This window comes from Filobasidium floriforme (assembly GCF_021052385.1).
Source record: "Filobasidium floriforme strain CBS 6241 chromosome Unknown HD553scaffold_4, whole genome shotgun sequence".
In the NCBI taxonomy this organism is placed as follows: Eukaryota; Fungi; Basidiomycota; class Tremellomycetes; order Filobasidiales; family Filobasidiaceae; genus Filobasidium; species Filobasidium floriforme.
The window spans coordinates 1,159,457-1,170,248 of NW_025763625.1; the positions used below are offsets into that span (position 1 = coordinate 1,159,457).

General features: G+C 52.6%; 3 protein-coding genes across 3 annotated transcripts; 2 read left to right on the forward strand and 1 right to left on the reverse strand.

Annotated features, from left to right (window-relative positions):
* Positions 1-212: 212 nt before the first annotated feature.
* On the forward strand, positions 213-730 carry HD553DRAFT_339972 (uncharacterized protein; the record flags this gene model as incomplete). Its single annotated transcript, XM_046182490.1, has 3 exons — positions 213-262; positions 331-470; positions 555-730. The coding sequence occupies 3 exons, from the start codon at positions 213-215 to the stop codon at positions 728-730; spliced, it is 366 nt and encodes a 121-aa protein (XP_046039017.1).
* Positions 731-2,470: 1,740 nt separating this feature from the next.
* Positions 2,471-4,571, forward strand: HD553DRAFT_181184 (uncharacterized protein). The gene is made up of 3 exons (XM_046176950.1): positions 2,471-3,871; positions 3,941-4,039; positions 4,111-4,571. The coding sequence occupies exons 1-3, from the start codon at positions 2,681-2,683 to the stop codon at positions 4,339-4,341; spliced, it is 1,521 nt and encodes a 506-aa protein (XP_046039018.1). The 5' UTR covers positions 2,471-2,680; the 3' UTR covers positions 4,342-4,571.
* A 230-nt stretch (positions 4,572-4,801) lies between these two features.
* Positions 4,802-6,818, reverse strand: HD553DRAFT_322446 (amidohydrolase family-domain-containing protein; the record flags this gene model as incomplete). The annotated part of the gene is made up of 2 exons (XM_046181292.1): positions 4,802-5,753; positions 5,866-6,818. 2 exons carry the CDS (start codon positions 6,816-6,818, stop codon positions 4,802-4,804), a joined length of 1,905 nt encoding a protein of 634 aa, XP_046039019.1.
* Between the last annotated feature and the right edge of the window lie 3,974 nt (positions 6,819-10,792).

Below are 10,792 nucleotides of genomic sequence, written 5' to 3' on the forward strand. Positions count from 1 at the left end.
CCGACTTGATGTCTTGCTCCCGTCTGACTTGGACAAGGTTGTGACGGCAATGATAGATGGGGGGATGGATTTTGCCATAGAGCAGATTGCGCTTGTCATTGTCAGCGTGAGGGGTGGGTGATGGCTGGGTTCGTTGCAAGCCGATGGTGCTGACTTTGCTGACATAGCTATCGGGTGGGCTTGACCACGATTGAATATGATCCAGGGTAAAAATGTTTCAAGATGTCAAAGTGCAAGACTACCAAAGAGAGCTCGGGTACGAGTAAGTACTCGTATGTCCTTGTTTGCGAGAAGCGTTCATCCCTAACCGCCTCCGAGGTGTGTTTATAGGAAGGACCCCCCCGTTACCCGGTCCTCTGGTACAGCCAATTCCCCTGGTTCAGCCAGTACCCCCGCAAGTATTACCCGCAGTGCTCAAAAGGTGGCACAAGAGTTGTCCGCGACGCCCTCAGCTGCGAAGCGGGCTACAGGTACGGCCACACTCGGACGGAATGCGCGCCTAGCAAATCGCTAACAAAGTGTTCCGTCTATGCGCGAACCTCACTGTACAACAGGGGCAGCCACAACCAAGGGGTCTCCTAAGCAGGAGATCAAACAGGAGATCAAACAGGAGGTCAAAAGGTCGCCCCGAAAACGGTCTTACCTGTCTCGAGGGGAGCAGGCCTGGGAGGCTGCCGCATATGAACCTCCCTCGCCTTTGAAGAAGCGTAAACAGGACTTCTGTAAATGATACGTAACGTTTGAGAACCCCTGCCGATGTTCTTCAGAAGCGCCGCGTCAGCGATGAAACCGTCAGGCCCTGGTCTCTGAAAATCCCCACATCACAAATGGCAATACGATTACGAGTATACAAGTATATAATCTGCCAGTATCCACCATTTTACTAGTAGGACAGACCAAAAATGAGTATATATATCGGCGGTATTTATAGCCGTTGGCAGCACTCGTCTGGGTTTTTGCCGGGACCAAGAGGACCAGACCAGTACAAAGAGCCTGATTCCTTCCCCACCAAGGACATCTCCTCTAAAGGATATCCATAGGTCCTGACTTCATAAACCCTTCGCGCCCCTTCTAGCTCCATCCCCACCTGCCAATGATCAAGCATGTTCTGCTTGTTGAGGAAGTATAGGGCTTGCGCTTGAGTGCCCGACAATGCGTTCCAAACCGTGTGGGTACGTGTCAGACCAGTCTGGGCGGTACGGAGGATCGAATAGCAGATCAAGGCTTGATATAATGAGACCCAGGATCTTTACACCCCGGTGGATTGTAGACAAACTCTATGGGGTTAAGTCAACTCCCAGTCGAGAAAGATCGGGTTTGCCGCTTGTGTTGTGAAGACAGGGTTCCACCCGAAAGTACAATCAGCTTGTGATGTCTGACTCTCGTTGGATCTACAAGTTACAACAAGAAACGTTTCGTACATCTGTTCTCACACCTCGACCTGGCTTGTAACATCAGTCGATCACAGCACCACAGCACATCCAGGTTTTAGCTGATCATGACGAGCACTGTCGAGCAATTCAGTACCGGCCGCCACGCCATCCCGCTGACAATATGCTACGACGAGAACATGGGCGACCTCTACGACGAATGGATCCGGGATACCGCCTATGAGATAGAGGTCGATCGCGATCAGACCATCAATATGGACGAGAACTCGGCTGCCTTCCGCAAAGCCTGTGTTGAGCAGGTCTGGCGCAGGCTGGAATATAGATCTTCGCTCGCCGTCAAGAGGTTTCCTAATTACCAGTTGATACAAGATCGGGCGGAATATCAAGCAACGGACGAAGGTGTTGTCGATTGCGAGGGCGATAACGATGTCAATGGTGGGCACAACAACGAAGACGCTGGGGAACCCTACCTCAATCTCATGTTCACTGAGTCTAAGAACGATGACAACGGTGTGTTTGAAGACAACTTGGAATGGGCCAATGGCCAGTTATCAGGAGCATTCGACCCACGATTCTTGATCGTCAACGTCGTCAACCCCAAAGATAACGAAGCTTTCTCCCGTCTCTTAGAGAATGGTTTGCGCTACCTCGCCAGCGATCAGGGGAAGGCGCAGCTGGAACGGTTCCTCAAGCCCTCGTGGGGAGGAGAGATCGAGTTGGAGGAATTTGAATCCCTCACAGGGTTATCGGGATTGGGATTCGATATAAAACCTCCCTACGCCCTTTCAGAGAACGATGCCGGATCGATCCGGCTCTGCGCTCTCTTGAACGGGATAGCCTCTGCTATCATCGGACCCGGTTACCGCAAGATCTGTCATTGGGCTGGGTATGACCGGTTGGAGGCGGCCCAGCGTTACATAGACCCCGGGCCTGAGAATCTGGACGATATTGTGTTTTTGAGAAGTGGAGTTGATGTTCTCAAGTCGGTTAAGACGTATTTGGTCAGTGCATCTGGGGAGGGACACGAGCATTGGTCGATGGACAACTCTTTAAGAGGAAGTTTGGCGAGGAAAGCGCTGCAGATCGTGAGTCCTCGTGGAGATTAAGAGACCTAACCTGCCATGTCATCCCGATAAGAAGATACATCTGCCGACTTGCTTACTTGCTCTGTGTCGTCATGCTTACTTGCTCTGCGTCTGACGGCACAGCTTCAACTCGCTCACGGTCACCCCATCGCCGGTCCGCTCCTCAGCCTCACCCGGACGGGAAGTCGAATACGCTTCTGGTCCATGGGACCTGCTAGTTACAGCTCGTCCCGCCTCATCGACATGAAGAACCCGGCACAACATGCCGATCTCGTACGGTGGATGATCTTCCTGCTCGGTCCGGTGGAACGTCTCACACCTGCCTGGCAACCAAGATCGGACATGCGGATCAGTCGTCGCTTCGGATCTGAGGTCGTTGAGGAGACTGTGCATTGGGAGCCCAACGGGAAACATTCGCTGAATAGCGCTTGGAACGGTGTACGTGACGTACGTCATGAACCGATCAGCAAGAGGACGACCGTATGGGCTGGAGCTATCACAGGACCTTCCGATGTCGAGGAGATACCGGTCTTGTGCAAGGCTTCGTGGATGAGTACCGGCCGTCAACAATTTGCACACGAGCTCGAGATTCTGCGATTACTTCAAGATCCACTCTCTCAGCACGTTTTCCCGGAGATCGAGGACAAGGGAGTTTTCCGTCGGACCGATTTGATGAGAGAGATCCCGCAATGGCAAGAGGTAGCGTCGAACCTGCCGAAACCGTTCGGTCTGGTTGACTTGAGCGAAGAACCAGACTATATAGTCCGGCCTAATATTGGAGCGGCCAAGCCCCTCGAGCGAAATCAAGATCAATCTGAACCGCGCGATACCGTCGCCTTGTCGGCGTTGTTACTGGAAAGTCAACCGGCAAACCCTTTGGCGGTCATACAAGATCTCTCGATGAAGCAGTTTCTACGGATATATATCGATGTCGCCAAGGCTCTCTGGTATCTCGCATGCGAGGGCATTCACCATCGCGACGTTACGCATGATAATATCATGGCAAGGCTCGTCGAGGAACCGGGTCAGCCCCCAACATACGCAGGGGTGCTCATCGACTTTGGGAGCGCCATCTATTCTGGCGAGCGGCGAGACGTGGATCCGGTGCATTCTACCGATGCCTACATCAAAGCTGGAATCGATGACGGGTTTGCAGGATCCACATTCATGATAAGCATCGCCGCGCACAAGCATCGATGTTACGATCGTACACGGGACCTGCGGACCATTGAGGAGTGTACAAACGCGGACGGCACGATAGTAGTACCGGAAGGCTCGGCCGACAAACGGTGGCGTGAGAAGGTGGTCTCTTACGCCCGTAAACGACTGGTGCAGGATAGACTGCATCGCTTTGTCGATGACCTGGAATCGCTGCTCTATTGCATGTGTTCTCAGGTGAGTCGACTGTAAGCGGGCCGAGTTCCTACGACATCGACAATCATTTCGCTTTTTGCACTGTAACAGGTCGGTCTGCGCCGATTCGGCCAGGGAGACAACCCGGCAACTCCGATCCTTGGGTCGCTTGAAAAGAAGCAGAGCGAGTGGCAGGACAGCCTCTTACATGTGAGCTGTCTTGACCGATTGCAATGACACAGCTCACAAGACGCCTCTTTCGCTCATACCGCGACATGCAGTTGACGAACCAGGTCGACCGCCACAACCATCATGGACAGTTCAGGATCATGATACATGACATGGCTGACCGGATCCAGCTGGTCCAACAGGATTTAGATCTTGACAGTCACCAACGAGCCGGTCAAGCGATCACTCAGCAAGAGCACGAATGTTTCCGTGACTGCGTTAAGAGGATGGAGCAGGCGCATGATGCGACAGATCCAAGCGAAATGATCGAAACAAACGATTAAAGGTCTCGTATGGCTGCATAGAAGCGGTCTACGTCGGACGAGGATGGGAATCCGAAGCGAAGCGAAGCGCGATCAAGCTTGGTAAAGGTATTTTGCACATATCCGAGTAAGACTACGAGTTTGGGACCTGGCGGATCGGTGCGGTCGATCTCGACGACAATTTAGATGCAAATCGAGACGGAGCTGGTTGAGTACCTGATCGAGCAATTGTGTAGGATGAATCAGTGAAAGTACGGGGATATGCAAATGTCAATGTGATTGTTCCTTCTTTCTCTCGCAATGTGGAACAACAACGGTCCTAGGTGCATGCAGTGAGTATGATCATGTAGAAAGCCTCGAGAGGTCATATAGAAAACCTGGTCTACTGCTGATCGACGTCCTCGAGAGGATCGTGATGTCAACTCATATGTGATGCGAACGCGGACAACATAGACCTCGCAGGGGTTTCTTCTGGCTTCTGTCAAACGCGTTTTCTCGGCCCAGCACCGTTTATGTCTGACATCCGCCGAAACGTCCATCTTCCACCCAGCAGGGTCCCTAGTACTTCGGTCTCCCTCAATCCCTTTGCGTCACACCCTAACGGGTCCCTATCGATCAGTGTTATATCTGCCCGGTCGCCAACCTCGATCCCGCTCTTGCCACTCCACGTCGTCGCCCTCCAAGCCGTCTCGACGTCGATCGCTTGTTCGGCATGCCACGGATCCTCCTCGAACCCCTTCTCTGTGCGACCTACAGCGACGGCCATGGCTTCCCACGGCTGTAGAGGTGCCACGGGACAATCGCTTCCCAACCTCAAAGGGATGCCGGCGTCGACCATCGACCGATACGCGAAGGCTCGTTCCTCCCTTCCCGGCCAGAACGTCGCACATAGCGGCCTGTCGTCGATCATATGGACCGGCTGGACGGACGCTATCAACCCGAGCCTCTTGAAAGCCTCTCGATCCTCCAACCTCAGCAGCTGGGCGTGTTCGATTGTACTCCCACTGAGCGGCCTGACAGGGAGGGATTCTAGCACCTCCAACGTCTTGCTGATCGCCTTGTCCCCGAGAGCGTGGATGGCGAGCTTGAAGCCGTGACTGATCGCCCGTTCGGTCATCCCTGCCAACGTCTCGTCCTCGTACACCCATTCACCGTGATCATCCCCGCGTCCAGGGTAAGCGTTGTGACAGTAAGCCGTCCGAGAACCGAGGCTTCCATCGGTGATGATCTTGTGCGGGCCGACGTGGACTAAACCACGGGTCCCCTCGACCAGGTCGCCCGTCTTGAGATCGAGCTGGATGGCTTGTTCGAGGTGCGGTTGATACAACCCGGCGTGTATGCGTAAGAGGTCGTTCCCGTGCGCGATCCGACGCTTCCAGTCGGTCATGTTGTACGCCATCTCTAGGTCGATGATCTCGGTCACTCCAAGGGACCTGTTTACCCAGGTCATATGTAACGGAGTCGAGCCGACTGCCTCTCAGCTTCTTTCTACGGGGACAATTCGTGGCATTGGCAGTTGCGATGACGACAATCTGCGGGACTCACGCAGCAACCCGACTGATCTTCATGACCATCTCGTCGACCTCTTCCTCATCGACGCTGTTCATCACACCTAACGCAGCAAACGCCTCGGTCTCCTGTAAATGCCCATCGTGCCCATCGTGCCCATCGTGCCCGTTTCCGTCCCACTCCCCGGAATCCAACCCCAGCTCCACTTCCACTTCCTCGTCATCGAACCCAAACCGTCTCAAACCAGCCGAGTTGGCGACGAGCGAATGGAACCCGTTGAATATCAATACGATGCTCAAGGACCCGTGCAAGTCTGGGTAGGGGGCGGTCAGGGCGTCCAACGTCGATCGGGTTAGGGAGGGGAGGTCGGGCCAGTCTGACATTCGCATGTGTTGACCGACCAGCCAGGTGCTCGTGTTCGTGGGTTTCTTCTTCTTCTCGCCCAGCACCTCTTCTAGACCTAGACGTTCAACCGAACCGGGTCCTCTTTCGTTCATCCCCAACCCTTGGTCTTCGGCTGCGGAGCCTAGATAATCCCTTGCCAAGACTCGTTGGATAGTCTCGATGACCTCTCTGGCGGACTTGCAGCTGGAGAGATCTATCCTCGATTCGGAAAGGGCCCACCATCTGAAGTGAACGTGGCTGTCCATCAATGATGGGGCTACGTGGGATCGTCCTTCCAGGTCTATCTCGTCGTCGTCGTCGGCATGAGTATTATTGCTATTGTCATCGGCATCGTCGCCGTGAATGCTGATATTTGCAGGTGCATTTCCGGTTCCATCCGGGTCAAGTCCAGATTTAGAAGACGAGGTCCGGCGTTCCCCCATCTCTCCTTTGCTGTTGGCAAGACCTTCTTCTTCGCTCGAAGTATAGCCCGGGGCTTGCGAGATCGAGCTGACGATCCCATCCGTAATCTCCAGATCATAGACTCCGTTATCGGGCCGACCTACGAGCCGGGCATTCTTGATCCGTCTGACCAATGTAACCATCTTTTGTGTCTGTCTCTAGTTTCTGAACTTGATTGAATTTGGGTCGGCTCACTCGACCTTAACTTGAGGATATACGCCGGGGGAGGGCTGACAGATCGGAGCCAGCTTTATCTGGGATTTCCTGGTATGGCCAATCTTGTTGACAGGCGAAATGGCGATTCGTGAGGGAATGCACCTGTAAGGTATAACAAATGTGTATCTTCCGAGGTTCTGATAGTTCTAGCTTGAATTGGTAGGTGATCACTTGCGGGTGAATGAGACGCTGGCCTGTGCTGCTACCAGCTATCGACTACTGGCTACTGGCTACTGGCTACTGGCCACTGGCCACTGGGCCCTTCAGGTCCCCTACGACTGCTCGATGCTGACCTTTGACGCACCTAATTTACTCGAGGCGTAGCATTCTTGTTGTCCGACCACAACGATGCTTTCTTGCACATACCATGTTCTCATGTTCATGCGCCCATGTGGTTAATTTCCTGTTCTTCGTGGTCGATCGATCTGACCTTGTTCAAACCCTCTGACTTCATCCACATAATCATATACGAAGCATATATGAGCACGGCCTGACCGAACCGCTCAAAAAGATTACCTTCTTAGTGAACGGGGGAACAGGTTTATACTTGATCATACAGTAGCCCTGAGATCTGATCGATATATATAGGTCTCCATCGCTCGATACGATACGACATGCTATGGGTCCGCCGGCAGCTCGATGCGATGTGATGATTCCTGCGTCTTAACTTGCTTTTCTCTACGATCCATGCTATGTGAGGTATTCCAGGACACAGGACACGGTTCCCTAGGACGCTTCTAGCTTCTTGCTCAGAGCTGAGCAGACTTTTTGGAAGCTAATCCCGTGAATTGGTTGGTATCCCTCATGCCCAACACCGTCCCGAATGTCATGAATACAATCGCAATAGAGCAAGAGAGCTTGCATGCATCAGCACCTGAACGAGGAAGAAGAAGAGGGAAACCCTTGGTGACCTATTCTGGACCCCTTTGAAGATTCCGCCAACCCAAACATGACCAACTTCCTGCATTCCTTCAAGAGGTACGACTGTCAGTGATTTCAAGAGAGGCAGCGATCAACGATGATGATGTGCCTTTTATCAGATATGTGTTGAACGAGATCATTCCGCTGAAGGATCAGTTCAGCAGCAACAGACTCGCCATCGACGTCTTCTCCATCGATTTAGAGTCGATCTTTTTCATCGATTTTCCCTCCCTCTCCATCGGTGCCGTGGCAGCAAAGATGTGTAGTCCTGGTCCAGAAGGATTGTAAATTTCGAACCAGGTCTTTCCCACACGTGTTTGACCATTGGCGGCAACATCAGGCATGCTTGCAGACTTGTGTGAAGCGATAGATTGTCACGGCGGCTGGATGTTGTCTCCAAAGAAGATGCGGGAGATGTCATCTCGACGGTCTTCCAGTTGAAGCTGGGGGTGACCGACCTCACGTTTGGCATGCCAATGGGTTCTGTTGTTGTCAATTTGGCAATATTCCAGGTCGGTCCTTCTCATCACCGGATCAGGCAATGAGTAGGTGGCCATTGCGGCAACAGGGTGGCCATGAGGGCCGAGCGCGTAGTGGCCTCCATCTATGTGACCTGCCTTTGGTGTGAACCTAATGATGAATCACTCAATGAAGACTCCAGGGCTACCTCTTGGCGATCTTGTTCGAGCCCTTGGTTTCCATCGGGTCCGGTTCGATAGGACTTGAGCCGATCAATTTGGATTGCTACAGTACCACACCGCAATCACTATTGGTGATTTGCGTCTCTGCATCGATAGACGGGACAATAGCATTAGCATACTGACATTTGTTCCGAGGTAAAACCTTTCCAACGTCTTGTTGTGGGAGAACATTGTATTTCGAACTTTTGATTTCAAGGGCGGAAATGAGCAAAGTCGTTCAAAGCGCCCTAAGGTCCATCTCCAGGAAGTCCCACAGGCAGCTTGAGGAGTTCAAGGAGATATCCTGATACTTGATCCTGCTGGAGACCGGGCCCCCGAAAGCCCTGAGTTAGAGCAATTGGAGAGGAGATCTGTTCATAGTTTGTGAAGGTAGACAAAGGATAGTGTTTGGCTTCAATGCCAGAGTGCTTGGTTGTGCCAGAGGGCTCAATGGTCTTGGTGGAGTGTGGCAAGAGCAAACAGCGTCAGTTGGGCATTGGCACATTTGTGTATTGCCGCTGGGACTCATGGGTTACAAGTATAGTCCAGTGTCTCAAAATGCCAGAATTGGACCTCTTTCACCTTGTACCTTTCGGCCTGCTCCATCTCCACACAGTAGGCCTCTTCAGAGATCTTGTGCTCTGCACATTTGGCCCGTGCCACGGAAGGCTCGATCCCAGTGAACGGATTCTTCTGGGGTTGCCGTAAGGCCCGGGAGCGGCCCCCGGCGGGGGTCCCCCTGGACAGGCTGACGGGACGCAGGAATGAGGCAAGGTACGGGTAGACATCTAAATGTAATAACGGATGTAGAGCTATTACAGAGGTACTAGTTCTACATCAAAACAACAACACCGAAAAGTACCCCCGACGGGAGTCGCATACGGGAGTCGCGTACGGCGCGTCCGACGCGTCACGTGATCGCTATAACAGTTGCCTGAAAAAATGGGGCAGCTGAGGGAGCTTGCTGTGTTCCTTCTTGGCAGCCATCAAGATCACTTGCAGGATGGCAACGAGTTGGGGAGGGCAGTATAGTGCGCCTGTCGCAAGGTATCCCATGTCCCCTTGACGTGTTGGAAACAGTCGAGCTTTTACTAGCGTCGGACATTGTCATTGTTGATTTGACGACGGTGATAGACGGTGGACACGCCGGTCATGTTGGCCAGAGGCAAACCATAATCATTGAGCTTTGAGATCTTGATCCAAACATGGGTGGCACCTTTTGAGGGGCTTAGCTTGAAGTTGGCATGTTTCGTCTCGAGGCCCACGTTGTTGGCTCGAAACTGTTCGTAATTGTTCTTGCACAGGCGGTGCTCATGCCGAAAGAACATGACGAGAGCCGTTTGGTACCAGATCTGGGTGTTTTCTAGGAGAAAGATCTTGGTCTTGAGCTTGTGTTACGGTCGTGCCTAGCGCTAGCAAAGGTGTAGCCTAGGTGGATATGTCGAGGGTAATTGTGCAAAGGCAAGTAAGCTCAACGATAACTGTAAATCGGTACTGACCGAGACAGGGCTTGGATCACAGTCTGTTGCTGATCCGTGAAGTGCTTGACAAGAGCACAAGGTTGCTGAACGTGTCGATAGTGAGGAGCAGTGTAGAGTATTAGGGATGTAACTGTTACGACTGGGTAGAACCTATTAGGCTTGCCTGCAAGCCTGGAATAGTATCACACGGGACTAGAAGGTAAGGGTAAGGTAATGAATGTAATAACGGATGTAGTACAACTAGTACTACATTACAGTAACACATAGGGGGTGTTCTAGATATACTCCGTACGGGAACTCCCATCGGAGGTCCCTGTAAAACTACCCGACGCGGATGTTTGATACGCGTACCGCGGATACTATAACAGGATCCCCCCCCTAGGCCGAGATTCCAGATCGGCCAGCGCCGGTCGTGTTTCATGTAGGCGCCTTTGTTCTCTCCTTTTGCCCTTCCCACCGGTAAGCGTTCGTCGCTTACACACGTCTACCTGTTTCACAGGGTACCCGAATTTCGGGCCCGATGGGGCGCGTCTCGTTTGTTGTTCTTTTCTTTGTCCTGGCGCGGACATCCGTATGGGCGCATGTCCGACTCATTGTTCGGGAGGTGTAAACAAAGGAGACCGTCGTTGATGTTGACGTCTATACCGCTGTTGTTGTACGATACCCTCTCTCCATATGCCCATATCCACAGCAATAGTATTGTTCTAGTTGCTCTCTTTGCTAGTATCGCAACTCTTCTTTTGTTTGGGCCGCCGTAGCAGCAGGGATGTAGGGTATAAAGGGGTTCGCGTTCGCGTTTGCGAGGTGGGGAGTAAGTCG